Source organism: Hemitrygon akajei, chromosome 22 (genome assembly GCF_048418815.1).
Source record: "Hemitrygon akajei chromosome 22, sHemAka1.3, whole genome shotgun sequence".
Lineage (NCBI taxonomy): Eukaryota > Metazoa > Chordata > Chondrichthyes > Myliobatiformes > Dasyatidae > Hemitrygon > Hemitrygon akajei.
In genome coordinates, this window is record NC_133145.1 from 9,893,811 (window position 1) to 9,913,573 (window position 19,763).

General features: G+C 44.0%; 1 protein-coding gene across 1 annotated transcript in view; it reads right to left on the reverse strand.

The window, feature by feature from the left end:
• The window catches only part of pkd1b (polycystic kidney disease 1b), a 192,884-nt gene extending 173,437 nt beyond the window's left edge, over positions 1–19,447 (reverse strand). Inside the window, exons 1-3 of the mRNA XM_073026674.1 lie at positions 19,330–19,447; positions 4,965–5,074; positions 1,723–1,879 (exon numbers count right to left, since the gene is read on the reverse strand). Of these exons, the coding sequence (XP_072882775.1) occupies positions 1,723–1,879; positions 4,965–5,074; positions 19,330–19,378 (316 nt within the window). The 5' untranslated portion in view covers positions 19,379–19,447. The remainder of the gene's footprint in view (positions 1–1,722; positions 1,880–4,964; positions 5,075–19,329) is intronic.
• Positions 19,448–19,763: the final 316 nt, after the last annotated feature.

The window sequence follows — 19,763 nt, forward strand, 5'->3', positions numbered from 1 at the left end:
ATTAATACTATATTCTGCCATCATATTTGACCTACCAAAATGAACCACCTCATACTTATCTGGGTTAAACTCCATCTGCCACTTCTCAGCCCAGTTTTGTATCCCATTGATATCCTGCTGTAAACTCTGACAGCCCTCTGCACTATCCACAACACCTCCAACCTTTGTGTCATCAGCAAATTTACTAACCTGTCCCTCCACTTTCTCATCCAGGTCATTTATAAAAATCCACAAAGAGAAAGGGTCCCAGAACAGATCCCTGAGGCTCACCACTGGTCACAGATCTCCATGCAGAACATGACCCATCTACAACCACTCTTTGCCTTCTGTAGACAAGCCAATTCACAAAGCAGGGTCCCCTTGGATCCTATGCCCCCTTACTTTCTCAATAAACCTTGCATGAGGTACCTTATCAAATGTCTCGCTGAAATCCATATACACTACATCTACTGCTCTTCCTTCAGCAATGTGTTTAGTCACATCCTCCAAAAATTCAATCAGGCTCATAAGGCACGACCTGCCCTTGACAAAGCCATGCTGACTATCCCTAATCATATTATACTTCTCCAAATACTCGTAAATCCTGCCTCTCAGGATCTTCTGCTTGCGTGGCTACAGTGCAGTGACAAGAACATAGTATTTTCCAATTCCAGGTAACCTGCAACCGCTGTGACCCTCTCTTCATCCCTCTGATCTCTCCCTGTATCCAGAGATACCGGCCACGTGACAGATGCACTGCCACCTGGCTGGTCGGAGGACACACCACATGCCAATCAACATTTGGTCCCTCCCAACTAATCAATGCACACCTAAATTATTGGTCACCTTAATTGGATTATCGCACCCAGCCCCATGCTATAAAAGGTGAGACTTGTCCCTAGATCAGCCTCTCTTACAGACCACCTCATTGAAGGTAAGTGCATTGATTTATGTTTGGGAAGGTCTATCGTTTGTCCTGGTAAGGGAGCCGTGGCTATCCAAGGTCAAGGGGGATAGTTGTTGTAGTGCTTTTCCCTTGTTCTTTGTATGTGTAACCGTACCCTGTCCCCACACCGCTTCCTGTGTATTGTAGTTGCTTGTGTTGACCTGACTTCCCCTTTGATAATAAATTCCTTATTATTAAAACTGTGTGTGTCCAGGCCTCTACTGTTGAGACTCAAAGAACCAGTTATTTTCCATCACAACACTCCCCCACCCAGTTCCACTTGCATGTCATTCTGACTGGGTCTCCTATTCCCTCCCCCACTGGTTCCATCTGCCCAGTCCATCCCAGCTATCACCTTCCAGCTTCTGTCTCTAACTTCACCCTCTACTCCCTCTGCCCTCTTTCACTCTCTCCCAATCTACCTCCCAGCAGCCACTGTCTCCTGATCCTTCTCTTCCCCCTGCCCCCCCGCCCCCACCCTCACCTGGCTCTGTCAGCCCATCATCTCCCTCTCACCGTGGTTGCCAGGCAGTCTCACCTCTTCATTTTGACTGTTTCCCCTCTGTCCTGCTGCACGAGTATCAGCTATCCCTCTGCCTTCACAGATCCTGCCTGACCTGCTGAGTTCCTCCGACAGCTTCAACTTCCAGCACCTCCAGTTCTTCATGTCTTTATGAATGCCCTCATTACTGGGTCAAATTTCAACTGAGGTGTTGTTATGTAAAACGGGGGAGCTACCACCCTCCAGATTTTAATTTGTTATCATATGGTATCATCTCAGAAATAGTTCCTCTTACCTGGAGGGATGAGGAACAGATTCGGGGCACAGTATGGCCTGAATACTTTGAAATGTACCCGGGTTGCTCTTCTTAAAGGCTGTACCACAAATTCAATGGAGCTCACCAATCCTGAGTGACTGAACCACAGGCCAGGAAACAGCATGATCTGCAAGAGCTTAACCACAAAGAAAAATGATTATAGTGTCTCGTATATCGGCACAGAATAATCCAGCGTCTCAGTGTCGGGGCTGTCAAAGGGAGAGCAGTATATCCCTCAGTTGGAAAGTTGGGTGGGGAAAAGGCAGATTGAGTTGAAGCTGGACAAATGCATTTTGGGAGGTCAAAGACAAGAAGGAACTATCTCGGAAAATGCAGAGGGATGTTAGAATGAAGTCCATAGTTCCCTGGAAGTGTCAACAAAAGTGGATAGGATAGTAAAGAGGCCATTTGACATTCAACAACTGGGCATTGAGTGCAACAGTTTGAAAGTCATGTTGCAGCTGTATAACACTGAGCTGTTTGGTCATATTTGGAGTACTGTGTACAGTCCTGGCTGCCACACTATAGGAAGGATGTTGAGAATTTGGAAAGGTTACTGAAGAGATTTACCAGGATACTGCTAGATCAGGAGTCTTGCTAATAAACTCCTTGTAGGCATTAGCTATAAAGAGAGCTTGGACAAACTTGGATTGTTTCCACTGGAGTGTCAAAGTTATAGAACATATATAAAGTTGTGAGAGGCAGGTAGTCGGAGTCTTGTGTGCAGAGTTAAGAAGAGACGGGCAAAGTTTAAAAGAGATTTGTGAGGCAAGTTTTTTTGTACACAGTGTTAATGTATGCCAACAATGTGCAGGTAAAACCTGGTGATGGGTTTCTCTAACTTACAGCGATAACTCCCCCCTACACCTTCTCTCATTTTTCCATTCCCCATTCTGGTTACTCTCTCACCTCTTCTGTCACATGTATATCACCTCTTCCTGATTCTCCTCCGCCTTCCCTTTATTCCCTGGTCCATGGATTAGTTTAGATTGGCACCATGGTCAGCACTGATATTGTGGGCTGAAGGTCCTGTTCCTGTGTTGTACTATGATCTTGTATAGGGAGCTTTATACACTTGATCTAACCTTCACTATCCTTGACCTGAAAATATTTGATGGACAGTATAGAGACAAGTATTTTTAAAATGATGTTATTTACTAACTTACAACATTCACATAGATTTAGGGTGAGAGGGGTAAGAGGGACATGGGGGCAACTTTTTCACTAGAAGGTGATGAGTATATGGAACACATTGCATGCACAAAATGCTGGAGGAACTCAACAAGGCAACATCTATAGAGTGAAATGAACAGTTACCATTTTGGGCCAAAATCCTTCAAGACTAGAAAGGAAGGGGACAGAAGCCAGAATAATAACGTGGAAGGTAAGAGTACAAGCTGGCAGATGATGGGTTAGACCAGAAGGTAGGGGTAGTTGGGCTGAAGAAAGAAGCTGGGAGGTGACAGATGGAAGAAATATAGAGCAGAACAAGAAGGAATCTAATAGGAGAGGACATTGGACCATGGAATAACAGACAGACAGACATACTTTATTGATCCCGAGGGAAATTGGGTTTCGTTACAGCTGCACCAACCAAGAATAGTGTAGAAATATAGCAATATAAAACCAATAAATAATTAAAAAATAATGTTAATCATGCCAAGTGGAAATAAGTCCAGGACCAGCCTATTGGCTCAGGGTGTCTGACACTCCAAGGGAGGAGTTGTAAAGTTTGATGGCCACAGGCTTCCTATGACGCTCAGTGTTGCATCTCGGTGGAATGAGTCTCTGGCTGAACGTACTCCTGTGCCTAACCAGTACATTATGGAGTGGATGGGAGACATTGTCCAAGATGGCATGCAACTTGGACAGCATCCTCTTTTCAGACACCACCGTCAGAGTCCAGTTCCACCCCAACAACATCACTGGCCTTACGAATGAGAAAGGGAAGGAGGGCTGTACAGCTCCTCCCTCACTACCATTCAGGGAACCAAAGAGTCTTTCCAGCTGAGTGTGGGAGTGTATCAGTGAGACCTGACATAGACTGGGAGACTGCTTCATTGAGCACTTTCGCTCTGTCCACTACAAAAAATAAGATCTCCCATTGGCAACCCATTTCAATTCTACTTCCCATTCTCATTCCAACATGTCAGTCCATGGCGAAGAGCAACATTCAATCTGAGTAGCCTCCAACCTGATGGCATGAATATCGATTTCTCGAACTTCCAGTAATTGCCCCACTCCATTATCATTCCCCAGTTCTGCACTCCTGCCCCTTCCTTTTCTTCCATGTTCTGTTCTCCATTATCAGATTCCCCTTTTCCAGCCCTTTATCTATTTCTACACTCAACTTCCTAGCTCTTTACTTCATCACCTCCCCCCTCCTGGTTTTACCTATCACCTGCCACCTTGTACTTCCTCCTCTCTTTCTCATTCTGACTCCTCCCTTTCCTTTCCAGTCCTGATGAAGGGTCTAGGCCCAAAACATCAACTGCTTATTCATTTCCATAGATGCTGCCTGATCCGCTGAGTTCCTCCAGTGTTTTGTGTGTATTGATTTGGATCTCCAGCATCTGCTGATTTTCTCATGTTTGTGACCTGGTTTTACCTACCACCTGTCAAGCTTGTAGTCCTCCCCCTCCCCTTCCCTTCCCCCTCCTGTTCTGGCTTAGGCTGCCTTCCTTTCTATTCCTGATTATGTCGACTGTTCATTCCCATCCATTTATGCTGCCTGACTTGCTGAGTTCCACATTCTATGTGTGCTGCTCAAGATTCCCAGCAGCTGCAGAATCTTTTATGTATATGGAGTCAGCTGCCAGAGGAAGTGGTTGAGGTTGGTACAATAGTATCAATGAAAATTATTTAGTTAAGTACATAGAGGGTATAGATTATACAAACATAAGCCAATGCAGGAAATTAGGACAAACTGGGTGGATGTTATCAAACTTAATCAGTATGGAATGAATGGGCCAAAGGGCTGTATTGCTCTGTGACTTTATGTACTATGTGATCAAATGAAGGTCTTTGATGGGACAGCATTTAAACCCATTGGACCCTTTTTTCAGAGCAGATTAAAGATGTGATATCATGGGAAAATACCGTTATCCAGTAGTTCCTCCTTTGCAATACAGAGTCAAGTTTAGAGCACGTCGTACTTTTCACTTGTGACTGCTCGGACAAAGTCCTGGAATTCCCTCCCTCCCCTATAGGTGTTCCTATACCTCAGCAGTGGCTGCTTCGCTCCTGGAGGGGGTGGTCAGTACGGTGACATTCTTCAACCTGTACATTCCGCTGAAAGTCGGCACTCCCGTGAGGAAATAATTGCCAGGGGCTGCATTCAGACAGGGAGAAGTCAAGTCAACAATCATCAGCAAATTGTACACAACAACATGGATTTACAGATCACCCACATGCAACCAAATGACTCAAGGTGTTTCACGGGACAATGCATTCAATATAACACTGAGGCATGTTTAAAGATATGAGAATGCTGATCATTCAGATCCCACATCTGCGTTGGTGGAAGTTAAATACCTTTCTCCAGATCAGTCAAGCCTTGCACGTATCAGCCAGGAATGTTATCATAAACATCAACCTCAATACTATCATCTCCTCAAAACTAATCAATAAACTTCAAGACCTTGGCCTGAAGACCTCCTTGTGCAATTGGATCCTCAATTTCCTCACTTGCAGATCCCAGTCAGACTGGATTGGCAACAACATCTCCATGATCCTCATCAGCACAGGTGCAGCACAAGGCCGAGTGCTCAGGCCCCTGCTCTACTCACTTTGTATTTGACTGTGGGACTACACACACCTCCAATGATGATACCACTGTTGTTGGCCAAATCAGCATAGAGGAGGGTGCCACAAGAAAAACCTCTCACTCAATGCCATCAAGTCCAAGCAGCTGATTATTGACCACAGAAGGAAGAAAACCAAAGGTCCATGAGCCAGTCCTCATCAGGGATCAGCAGTGAAGAGGGTCAGCAACTTTAAATTCCTTGGTGTTATCTCAGAGAATCTGTCTTGGGTCCTGATTTGATATGACATCTATAACTTTGACAAACTTTTATAGATAAGTGGTAGAGAGTATATTGACTGGCTTCATCATGGCCTGGTGTGGAAACACCCTCCCCACTGCTGAGCACACCTACACAGAGCACTGTTGCAGGAAAGCAGCATCTGTCATCAAGGCCCCCCAGCATGCAGGCCATGCTCTCTTCTTGCTGCTGCCATCAGGAAGAAGGTATAGGAGCCTTAGGACCCACACCACCAGGTTTAGGAAGTTATTACCCCTCAAACATCAGATTCTTGAACCAGTGGGGTAACTTCACCTGCCCTATCACTGAAATGTTCTCACAATCTATGGACTCACTTTCAAGGACTCTTCATCTCATGTTCTCAATACTTTTTTTCTTTTGTATTTGCACAGTTTGTTGTGTTTTGCTCACTGGTTGTTTGTCTGTCCTGTTGGCTGAGGTCTTTCATTAGTTCTATTGCGTTTCTTGGATTTACTGTGCATGTCCACAAGAAAACACATCTCAGGGCCATAAATGGTGACCTATATATACGTTGATAATAAATCAATATACATAGGGGCACAGGAACTGCAGATACTGGAACCTGGAATAAGAAATAAACTGCTGGAGAATCTCACCAGGTCAGGCAGAGGGACAGTCGAGGTTTCAGGTCAAATGCCTTGCTGAAATCCATATACACTACATCTACTGCTCTTCCTTTATCAATGTGTTTAGTCACATCCTCAAAAAATTCAATCAGGCTCATAAGGCACAACCTGCCCTTGACAAAGCCATGCTGACTACTCCTAATCATATTATACCTCTCCAAATGTTCATAAATCCTGCCTCTCAGGATCTTCTCCATCAACTTACCAACCACTGAGGTAAGACTCATGGATCTATAATTTCCTGGGCTGTCTCTACTCCCTTTCTTGAATAAAGGAACAACACTCGCAATCCTCCAATCCTCCAGAACCTCTCTCGTCCCCATTGATGGTGCAAAGATCATCGCCAGAAGCTCAGCAAGCTCCTTCCTCACCTCCCACAGTAGCCTGGGGTGCATCTCATCCGATCCCAGTGAGTTATTCAACTTGATGCTTTCCAAAAGCTCCAGCACATCCTCTTTCTTAATATCTACATGCTCAAGCTTTTCAGTCTGCTGCAAGTCATCACTACAATCACCAAGATCCTTTTCCATAGTGAATACTGAAGTAAAGTATTCATTAGGTACCTCTGCTATTTCCTCCGGTTCCATACACACTTTCCCGCTGTCACACTTGATAGGTCCTATTCTTTCACATCTTATCCTCTTGCTCTTCACATACTTGTAGAATGCCTCGGGGTTTTCCTTAATCCTGCCCACCAAGGCCTTCTCATGGCCCCTACTGGCTCTCCTAATTTCCTTCTTAAGCTCCTTTTTATTAGCCTTATCTTCTAGATCTCTAACATTACCCAGCTCTCTGAACCTTTCGTAAGCTTTTCTTTTCGACGAGATTTATTTCAGCCTTTGTACACCACAGTTCCTGTAACCTACCATAACTTCCCTGTTTCATTGAAACATACATATACAGAACTCCACACAAATAGCCCCTGAATTTTTGCTACTTTTCTTCCATACTTTTCCCTGAGAACTTCTGTTTCCAACTTAAGCCTCCAATTTCCTGCCTGATAGCCTCAATTCCTCTTACTCCAATTAAACACTTTTCTAACTTGTGTGTTCCTATCTCTCTCCAATGCTATTGGAGAGACCTAAAGGAGACAGAATTATGATCACTATCTCCAAAATGCTCTCCCACTGAGAGACCTGACACCTGACTAGGTTCATTTGCCAATACCAGATCAGGTACAGCCTCCCCTCTTGTAGGCTTATTTACATATTGTGTCAAGAAACCTTCCTGAACACAGCTAACAAACTCCACCCCCATTGAAACCCCTTGCTCCAGGGAGATGCCAATCGATGTTTGGGAAATTAAAATCTCCCATCATGACAACTCTTATTATTACACCTTTCCAAGATCTGTTTCCCCATCTGCTCCTCGATATCCCTGTTACTATTGGGCGGCCTATAAAAAAACACAGTAAAGTTACTGACCTCTTCTTATTCCTAACCTCCACCCATAGAGACTCCATAGACAATCCCTCCATGGCATCAACCTTTTCTGCAGCTGTGACACTATCTCTGATCAACAGTGCCACACCCCCACCTCTTTTGCCTCCCTCCCTGTCCTTTCTGAAACATCTAAAACCTGGCACTTGAAGTAACCATTCCTGTCCCTGAGCCATCCAAGTCTCTGTAATGGCCACCACATCATATCTCCAAGTACTGATCCACACTCTAAGCTCATCCGCTTTATTTGCAACACTCCTTGCTTTAAATTAGACACATCTCAAGCCTTCAGTTTGAGTGCATCCCTTCTCTATCACCTGCCTATTCTCCCTCTCGCACTGTCTACAAGCTTTTTCTATTTGTGAGCCAACCGCCTCTTCCCCAATCTCTTCAGTTCGGTTCCCACCCCCCAACAATTCCAGTTTCAACTCTCCCCAGTAGCCTTAGCAAACCTTCCTGCCAGGATATTGGTCCCCCTGGGATTCAAGTGCAACCCGTCCTTTTTGTACAGGTCACACCCGATCCAAATCTTTTCCACATGTTTAGCCAGAAAGTTAATTTTTTCCAAAGTTGATCTTGTTATGGGTTGCCTCTGTGCTCAGAGGATGTTCCCAAGATAGTTGTGTAACCCTATTTGGCCTCTTTGAGTTTCTGCGCATGCCATTTGTTACTGAAAAATGCAGCACAGACTTTCCAACAGCTGATGGACTCTATTAAAAGATTTGGACTTTCTTTTTGTTTACCTGGGAATATACTAGTCACCAGTGCATCCAAATCCAAAAATGTATCTCATCTCTGCACACTTTTCAAGCACTTAAGCCGACACTGATAGATTATTAACACTGCTAAATGCCAGCTTGGGTTGCCAACTATTGACTTTTCCAGCCATCGCATCTCCACAGAAGGCGCAAAACCCCTCCCATCAAAAGTAGCCACTATTATGAATTTCCCACCACTCCACACTACAAAAAAGACAGGAGTTTTTAGGCATGGTGAATTTATATCACCACTTCATTCCATGAGATGCTGAATTTATGCTCCCCTCCCCGCCGTATAATGTGCTTGAAGGCACTACCTCTAATTATGTGCCTGACTGGTCAGTGGACATGACCAGTGCATTTCATGATACCAAACAAGCTCTTGCTAATGCAACCATACTGGTGCACGCACTCCCCAGTGCACCTCTTGCCATTATTACTGACACTTCAGACAATGCTGTGCATGAATAGCTGATCAGAGGCTTGTGGCAGTCGCTCTTCTTCAACCAACAGCTCTGTCCCCCCAGAAAGAAGCACAGCACTTTTGACCATCTCTGTTTGGCTGTATGCCATTTTAGTTTCCTTCCAGAGGATATGTTAGTTGACCACAAACCCCTCGAGCACACAATGGCCAAAATATCTGACCCTCTGTCGACACAGTAGCAACACAATCTGGCCTATATATCTGATTAAACAACATATCAAGAGGAAAAATAATACAGTGGCCAATTGCCTCTCAAGGCCAGCCACTGAGGTCCTACACAAGGGTTGACTGCCAGCATGACAGCCAATCAAGCTACTGATCCAGAGGTCCAAGCTTACTGAACTGCAGTCACGGGCTTGAGGATGGCTGACATTAAGTTCGGGAAAGCTGGGGTTTCTCTCCTGTGCGATGTCTCAGCCAGTTGCCCTTGCCCCATGGTACCCACAAACTCGCAAACTAGAGGTTGACTGTTTTCCACTCAATACATGGGCTCTTGCACCTAGGCCGGAAGGCCTCACAGAAACTGGTTGCACGAAAGTTTGTTTGGCACGACCTCAAAGGGCATGCATGATTGGACTGCAGCCTGTGTGGAGTGCCAGTGGACAAAAACTCACCTAAAATTTCAGGTGCCAATTGGCACCATTTGAGGTCTCGGACCAATGGCTTGACCTTGTCAGTGTGGACCTTGTTGGTCCTCTTCCCTCCTCCCACGGCTTCACCCACCTTCCTATCATGGTGGACCGTACCCCCAGATGGCCAGAGGTTGTCCCTCTAGCATCGACAATGGCCGCAGACATTCATCAGCACCTGGGTGGCTCAGGTTGGCACCCTATCTGATATTTCCTGACTGTGATCCCTAATTCACATCAAACCTTTGGGCTGTGATAGCCCAGAACTCGGTATTCACACCACAGGGTATCACCCACTCTCCAATGGCCTGTGCAAGCAGTTTCACTGCCCCTTAAAAGGCTGCTCCCAGGGCTTCCATGATGGGTGAGTGTTATCATGATCATCTCCCACTGGTCCTGCTGGGGCTCAGAACTGCTCCAAAAGAGGACCTGCAGTCGCCTGCGGCAGAGTTGGGACACAGACAGCCGTTATGAGTGCCAATTGATTTTATTCTTGACTGGTCACCCACTCAGCAGCGTTCCACCCTCAGTAAATTCAATTCTTTCTCACCTACTCCTACCTCCCAGCACTCTTGGGTTTCTGTTGACCTACATTCTGCCTCGTTTGTTCTCATCCACATTTTGGAACAAAGAGAAAAGACCCCTCATGGATAAGAGGGGTAAACCTGAACATATTTTGGTTAATCACCCTAAACGGCCTGCCAAGATTTGGAAGATTCTGCTACCATGCCCCTGCCATCACAACATGACCGTGGTCAGTACAGTCAACAAAGATGTCTTAATGCATTTAAATGAACTATCACTGCTTAAATCCGATGGAAACAACACCGATTGCGGTTGGAAGTGCCCACGTAGGATACCTCGGAGGAAGTGTGGGCGCAGAGCAGGGTTATAAGTGCATTTAAGGAAACAGGGTTTTAAACTCCCTTTACCGACTATCTTGCCAGCAAACGTGCAGTCTCTGGTGAATAAAATTGATAATCTCACGGCTAGGGTGCTGAATCAGAGGGACATTAGGACCGCGTGTGTCCTTTGTTTCACGGAATCCCAGTTAACCCCTTCCATACTGGATGCAGCGATTCAAATCAACGGGTTTACTATACACTGTCAGGATAGATCTATAGAGTCTCTCAAAAGCAGAGGTGGAGTATGCCTCATGATCAACTCTTCCTGGTGCACAAATCTATCAGTGCTGTCCCAATTCTGCTCACCAGATCTGGAATATCTAGTAGTAAAGTGTAGTCCTTTTTACCTACCACAGGAGTTCTCTGGGGTCATTTTGGTAGCAGTTTACATTCCACCTCAGGCCAATGTCAAGGAAGCTTTAGATGATCTGAGCAATGGGATCAACATCCATGAAACAGTGCACCCTAATGCCTTCACCATCATTTTGGGAGATTTTAACCAGGCCAGTCTGAAAAAAAATCACTGAACAACTACCATCAACAGATCACTTGCAATACCAGAGGAAACAACACACTGGACCACTGTTACACCACCATTAAGAATGCCTACCATGCTATTCCATGCCCTCACTTCGGGAAGTCTGATCACCTGGCTGTACTTCTACTCCCTGAGTATAGGCAGAGACTGAAGACTGCAGCACCAGTAGTGAGGACCAAGAGGTATGGACAAGGGAAGCACAGGAGCATCTACAGGACTGCTTTGAATTGGTGGACTGGACTGTCTTCAGGGATTCATCTTCAAACCTGGATGAGTATGTTGCAATTGTTACCGACTTCATTAAAACCTGTGTGGATGAGTGTGTGCCTACAAAGACTTACTGTACATTCCCAAACCAAAAGCCATGGATGAACCAGGAGGTACGTCGTCTGCTGAAGGCCAAATCTGTGGCATTTAAGTCTGGCAACCCAGGTCTGTACCAGAAAACCAGGTATGATTTGCAGAGGGCTCTTTTAAGGGTGAAGAGACAATTTCGAATGAGGTTGGAGGTGACATCAGATGCACGGCAACTATGGCAGGGGTTGCAAGACATTACTTCCTACAAAGCAAAACTTAATAGCAAGAATGGCAGTGATGCTTCACTATCAGATGAATTCAACACCTTCTATGCCCGCTTTGAAAGGGAGGATATAACTACATCTGTGAAGATCCCTGCTGCACCTGATGACCCTGTGATCTCTGTCTCAGAGGCTGATGTCAGGCTGACCTTAAAGACAGTGAACCCTCACAAGGTAGAAGGTCCAGATGGAGTACCTGGTAAGGCTCTGAAAACCTGTGTCTACCAACTAGTGGGAGTATTCATGGACATTTTCAACCTCTCACTGCTACGGGCAGAAGTTCCCACTTGCTTCAAAAAGGCAACAATTATACCTATTGAAAAACTCGTACACTGAATTTTCATTGACATGAAATCATGGTTGCTGTACAACTAACTGTGCAAAAGATTTGCATGAAGTATAATCCATATAATGGTAAATCAACAACTATTCACTGCTGTGTGAGGCATCAGAAGATCACTTTCATCAGCTTCAAGTACTGCCATACATCGATAACATTCAGCTGAGCCTCAGGGCCAGGCAAGTAAAGCCTTGATTTAATATCTTAAACAAGTGAGGATATCTCTGATACTTGTGTCCTGTCTTCACCCTGGTAAAGCTCAAACCCACTACTTTCACATATACAGGTAAAGTTGTTACATTGGAAGTAATGAATGGATATCTTTCTAATATCCTTGGCTAACGTGTGAGGAGCCTCCCTCACTCTTGCCGTAGGTCTTGAAATCCATCTATGAAACGTGTTAGATTGTGTAACGTATTACGGAATAATAGCAGGAGTAGATTTTAGGTGCTGTTGGGTCTGTTTCACCATTCCGTAAAAATGTGCCTTAACTTTATTTTCTTTCTTCCCTTAACCCTTGGTAACCGTGTCCAAAATTGCTTTTACCTCGGCCTTGAATGGGATGGACAATGTCATTAAAATATATTCGAGGCTGAGACAGAAGCATCATATAAAGGGATGCTGCTTAGGATAGAGCAGTGATGGGAAGCCTTGTGAAAAGTACAAAGAGTTAAAAGTAGATCTGTGAGGTTATGTGGATTGGAGAGGCTGAGTATGATGGCATATGTGGAGAATGAAACTGTAACATAATAAAACTAGGATGTATTCCAAATGAGACATAAACAAGCAGATGGAAACAAGTAATCAAAAAAATACTGGAAAAAAGTGGAAACAGCAGAGCAAGGTAATGTCTCAGAACCAAAAGAGTTCAGAGCATTAGCACGATGGTTGTAAATAGGACCCACAGTTAGTTCTGCACCAAGAGCAGGAAAGAGATTTAGAGCTGTCCGGTATGGTTAACTGATTGATGATCAATAATCCATGAAATCTTCGTGCTCTCCTATGACATCAGTGGAGTTGCAAAGAACAGAGTAAATGTCAACCAGTGACAAGATGATTTTATGCTACAATTGCATTCTGTTTGCTTGTCCCTCTGCCAGGCTGCCCTTCGTACTTCTCCAGGGAGAAAGCAAACAAACTCTGTCTATTCAGGAGCTGTTCATCACCACAGCAACCAGTGCAGGGCTACATCTAGCATCAATTCCCAAGACAGTCAATAAATAACATTCCAAATGACTGAAAGCAGCTCCAACCACCAACCCTGCACTTCAACTTGACGTAAAGAGACACCTCAATTAAATGGACACGCAATTTATGAGAATCTTGGAGCACAAGGGGGCATTAAGCCTATAATAACTGTAAAAGCTTTCAAACAGTTATTCACTTTGTGCCTTGCCCTGAATCTTTCCCCTAAGTGCAATGCAGATCCATTCCAGCTCCTTCTGTTCTAAACCAAAGATACTGGGTGCTCTGGTTTTTTCCAGCTCAAAGGTGTTCTGGCTGTTAGACTTCTGTGAATTGTCCTCGAAGTAAGTAAGAGAATCGGGGAGTTTATGGGCAACAGGTTGTAGGAAAATTTGAGAAAGAGATTGATGGTTGTACAGAGAGTTGGTATTGGATCAATAAGCTAAGTGGCCTCTTTCTGTGCTGTAAGAAATTATGTTACACCATAAAATATATGAGAAATCACTGCTCTTTCTTTGTTTTGGACCACACCAAATCCCAGATAATCCTGTAATAAATGCTGTACTTCATCTGAATATTTTCTTGCCTTTCTTTGCCAAGATTCTAAGAGCCTCCTCTGCTTCTAGTTAGTGGGTAGAAGCACTGCCTTGTGTAGTGCTGGCCCATATATGCCAGGAAATCACAATGTAAATTACAGGACAGAATGAAACCGTTTAGCTCCCTGAGCATATTTGCAATAGAATCAGTAGTGCAATAGAAGCAGATAGGTATGTAAGGTAAAATCGTACATCTGTAAGATAGAAACAGCTGAGACGTGCCAGAAAGAATCCTAAGATATCTAAAATACAGGCTTTTGTAACAATCTGATAAGGAAATGATTTTATAGATAGTAAGTACAGCTGTGTGAAAGAGCATAATTTTACCCCATGGGACAAAAGATAGCTTTCATATCCTTTAGTCTAATCCGAAGTAAAGAAGTAGCATCAGTTAGCCATAACAAAGAGACTTTGTGGTAGTTCAGAATGAAACAACAATCTGCAGGCTTCTCTAGAGGGGTCAATATTTGACCAACACCCTCTCCTCAGATTCATGGGGCAAAACTTAGAACCAGACCTGGCTCAAGTAAGATACATTCACAGAATTAGTTCCTGGTCACCATCACTACTGTGATTCCTTTCCATCCAAAGATTCAAAGTACATTTATGATCAAAGTATTTATGTAGCATACAACTATGAGATACATCTTCACTCACAGCTATGAAACAATAAACCATGGAACCAACCTGTTTAAACAAAAACATCAACCCCCCCAAACAAAAAAAAATTACATATCCAACATTAAATATTGCAAATATGGCCAAAAAATGTATACTGCTGTTAACTACTGGTGTTAACAAATTAAACTAATTTCTCTTGGGTGTCAGATTAAATTATTGGCACAGGAGTAAATCTTACACATTAAAGCAGATAAACAGGCCCCCCCCCCCCCAAGCTGTAATGGAGTGTGTCAGCAGAAATTTCTCTTCCTTCCACCTCCTTGTGGTACACTTCCCCAAAATGTCCCTTTATAAACTTCATAACTAATCTGCATCTCAGCTCATTGCCGATCTTCCTCGTGAATGATACCGATATTAATGCTGTGTTGTCACTGTCTTATAATTGGTGCTACCAGTTTTTAACTGATGTATATAATAATGACAAAAACACTTGTAATCATTGACTGTGAAGTGAGCTTGAATAAGCGAAATGGCGCAATTTTAGAGTAAAATTGGTAAAGCCTGAAGCAATTCTTTGAAGGTGGCTGGGCAAACAGAAGTTATTTAAAATTACACAGGATCCTTGTCTATATTAAGATGGGGTCAAAGTGAAAAAATAAAGACTATGCTGCAACTTTATATAACAAGCATTTGAGTTGAGAGTTAGGGGGCAAAAGTTTAAGGGTAACACGGGGGGGGGGGAGAATTTCTTTACTCAGAGTGGTAGCTGTGTGGAATGAGCTTCCAGTAGAAGTGGTAGAGGCAGGTTCGGTATTGTCATTTAAAATAAAATTGGATAGGTATATGGACAGGAAAGGAATGGAGGGTTATGGGCTGAGTGCGGGCCAGTGGACTAGGTGAGAGTAAGTGTCGGCATGGACTAGAAGGGCCGAGATGGCCTGTTTCCGTGCTGTAATTGTTATATGGTTATTATGGTTATAAGCATGGAATTCCTTGGTTAACTTTCTGAGTTAAATTACATAGAAGGAAGCAGAAGCAAGTAGAGGTAATTTATCATTCCTCTATCTCCACACCTGCTCTGCCATTCAATACGATTGTGACTGGTGTTTTACTGCACCTTGGTCTCACTTTCCCATACCCACTGACTCTCTTAAACTCTGGACACCACACTTTGTGGGAAATTTCAGCCACTGGGACACTCTAGAGAAACAGAGTTATTCCCACTGCAGGAAATATTTAACTGCACTGGTTTAAATTATTGAGGAATTTGATAAGATAAGCAAGGAAGAAATTATTTCTAATAACATAAAAAGAAAACACCAAATTAAGAGGCTAGAAGCAAGCAGCCGAAGTACCTGGAGGGTCGGACAGCATCTGTGGGAGAAAGAAATTGTCAGTGTTGCAGGTGGAGGTCCTGCATCAGGACTGAGAATGGAAAGAGGAGATAACTGGTATAAAGATGAGAGAGTGAGGAGCTGCTGGGTGATGGGGGGATCACGAAAGTGTGATCAACTTGAGCAGAGGAGATGTGGAGAGTGGCTAGTGGATAATAAGTTGATGAAGACAAGGGGAAAGGAAGGCAAATGAAACTGGGGAGGGAGAGGAGGATAGAGAGGGAAGGGTAAGAGGAAGGGGGAAAACAGCTACGGTAGACAAAAGAACCAAAAGTGACAAGAATACTGGGATGAAGTTACTTCTGTCACGGAGTGCTATGGATCTGGTTCCATCCTGACCTTGTCTGCATGGACATTCTCCCCATGACTGTCTGGGTTTCCCCCGTTGCTCCAGTTTCTCCCCAAAGACATGGTGGCAGGTTTATTTGACAGAGCAATGTACCACTTAATGTACGGGAGGAGCAGAAAATTCAGAGAGTTGCTGATGGGGAAGTGAGGGAGAAGATGCAAGAGTACAGGGAAATAGGAAGGGGAGGGGGAAAAGGGAATACAGCTGATGGAATTATTTTGTTTGGAGCTGGTACAGACCTGAAGAGCCAAATGGTCTCCTTTGCTACTGTAAGTGAAGCGTTATTTTCCACAGTGAGTAATGTACTGCATGAAAGGTGGGCCACCGCTCTTGTAGCAGGAGTGACCTCCTTCTCCCTCAATGAGAGAGTGATCCTATCTGGTCTGCAGACTGATGACTTTGAATCAATGGACTCTTTGGGGGCTTGTTCTGCTGCTCCCGTGGTAGGGGATGTGAGGAGCCTATGCTTCTGCTGGCAGGGGTGGGTGGGGATGGAGGGGGAGGTCAATGACTCGGTAGACTTGGATTTTTGTATCATTCTGTGGGGTTTCTTTGTTTCATGGATGTCTGTGAAGAGAACGAATTTCAGGTTATGTACTGGATCCATACTCTCTGATATTTTAGGAATATTAAACAAATTCTTGAAAGGGAAAAGATTTGCAGATCAATGGAAGATTAAACAGCTCCTGCAAAAAGCATGGGTAGTTAATAGCAAGACAAATAGCTGCTTTCTGTGCTATACTTCTGCAGGGTTCTCTGAGAATACATCAGTGGAATTTACCAAGTTCATGATCTGCTTTATACTGACTTCAATTTTTATGTATTGCCCCACCTTCATTAATTATTTTTAAAATTTGATTTAATCTGAAATTTTTAAAACTGCAAAAGTGACTTATTTATCTGCAGAATCCTACTTACAACACACTCGCTTACTTTTCCAATCAGAAAATGTACTTGGTGATTGTGTCTCGCTTCTGTTTCTCCCACTGCTAACCTACACTACTATTTGCAAACTGCATGTCTTGCCGTTTATACTGTACCTATCTGAACTTATTCCAAAAAACCTATTAGTTATAATTATTGTGCTCTTTTTTTTACAAATTTTATCCCAGATCCCTGCATGAAAGTTTAACACTTTTAAGTATGCATGATGTCATAATTTCTTTTCTGTGACTACATGTGGATCAATATTCGATTAAAACTTTAAACAAAGAATTTACATTTATGCTACACTTTTCACTTTAGGGATTGTTGGATTAGATTGTAAAAATGTTATTTTTCTCAAAGTTTAACTTTTCCTATGCTTGTATTTTTATACAAAAACCTACATGTATGCATTTGTTTAGTAAATTTTCTAGTAATTGTATTATAGATTATTCTGTTATTTTTCTAGAAGCTTCTCAGTTTATTTGCAGCAGGTGTCAGTAGACTTGACTCTGGCTGCTTTACAGGTTATTGTTAGCAATGGGATGTGCTGTTATCTCTAGTCTGAGTATGAGGTGCACACTTTCTTTCTCTTTGTCTTATTTTTGTCACTTATAATGCCAGGCATTTGGCCAGCAACTTCTGCACAGCAGCATCCCATATGATGGTGATAGGGATGTTGGTTGAGGACTATATTTGTCCAGAAGAGTGGAGAGCATTGCCCTGTATCTCACCCAGGACCATGGGATTATCTGTCTACTCAGGGAGCTGAGTGGACCTAGGTTCAAAGTTCAATATCTGCTATAGTGCTGCTCTCCCCAATACACAGGATAATCTTAAATTCTCAGTTTATATGCTGGTATGCAAATTAAACCTACAACCTCTGACAGAGTTGACATGGATACAATTGAAGATCCCCAGTGCTATGATGTTAGAGGACTTGGAACCCCTTGGCAGTGAGTAAATCAGTTGTTTTAACCTTGGTAGAGAGGTTTATTCTGGCAAAAGAGAAATGTTAATCCCACAGATCTGTTGCTGGAGTTGTAAGTATCCCTCCTTACCCACTTCCATGTGCCTTAACTCAAAGCCCCAGCCCTCTTTCCTTTCCAAATCCCACTTAAACAGCCCAGCATCACCGAAAACAACCATTTTTCTTTGGTCCCAGTGTAACCCTGCATGTCCCAGATGGAGACCCAGGCCAGGATGGAGAATCATAAACACAAGAGATTCAGCAGATATTGATGATACAGAACAAACACAAAATCTGGAGGAACTCAGCAGATCAGGCAGCGTCTATGGAGGGGAATAGCAGTCAGCTGAGACTCTTCATCAGGACTGGAAAGGAAGGGTGAAGAAACCAGATTAAGAAGGTGGGGAGATGGGGAAGAAAGACAAGCTGGCAGGTGAAAGGTAAAGCCAGGTGCAGGGGAAGGTGAGTGGGTGGGTGGTTGGGGAGGGGGAAGTGAATTGAGAAGCTGGCAGGTGAAAGGTAGAAGCAAAGAGCTGAAGAAGGAATCTGTTTACTTATTTTTTATTTATTGAGATGTAGCATGAATTGGCCTTTTGTCACCCACCGAGTTAATCCTGGTCTAATCACGGAGCAATTTACAATGACAAATTAAACTACAAACCGGGGGAAACCCATCCGGTCACTGGGAGAAGGTACAAGCTCCTTAAAAGCAGTGGCGGGAAGAGGATTGTGGACCATGGGAGAAAAGGATTCAGGAAGTGCATCAGAGGACGATGATGGGCAGATGAGGGGAAGAGAATGAGTAAGAGGGGAGGGGAGCCAAAATGGGGAATAGAAAAAGAGAGAAGGGGGTAGAGGGAGAAATTACCAGAAGTTGGAGAAAGCGAAATTCGTAAAAGCAGCTTGGAGGCTACCTAGATGGAGTATGAGGTGCAGCTCATCCAATCTGAGACTGGCCTCATCATGGCAACAGAGGAGGCCGTGGAGCGACATGTCGAAATGGGAATGGGAAGTGGAATTAAAATGAGTTGCTACCGGGAACACCTACCATGTGTGACGGACGGCGCGAATGTGCTCGACAAAGCGGTGCCCCAATCTTTGTGGGGTCTTACGAGACGGGACACTCTGATTTGGTTTATCACATGCCCATCCCTATGTGACGCCCACGGAAGAAGGGTTCACCTACCTGAAGTATCTCCAAGGAGAACGGAGAGCAGCAACAGCCATGGAACCATGTTCACAAGCTCAGATCAGTTAAAACTGAAATCCGACTTTGGAGGGGGTGGGGGTATCTCTGCCCTCGCCAAACAGGACTGCTCCCATCCCTGTTGATCGTAAATTCCTAGAAGCTGCATGAATCGGTGTTCCCGCAGCAACCGGCGTCAAACTATGTTCCTAAACCACCTCCGGAGATTCTAAGCACTGGGGGAGTCGCCGGGGCGATGGTATGAAGCAGCGAGAACGCAGACTTTCGCCAATTCTTCCCTCTCCTTCCCACTAACGTCACTAAAAGAGACCATAGTCCCCAACCCCTGACCCTGCATCCGCCAGTAGAATAACAATCTTTATCCTCTTAATTACAGGCTACAGAGACTGGAATAAGGGAAAGGCGAGGACACA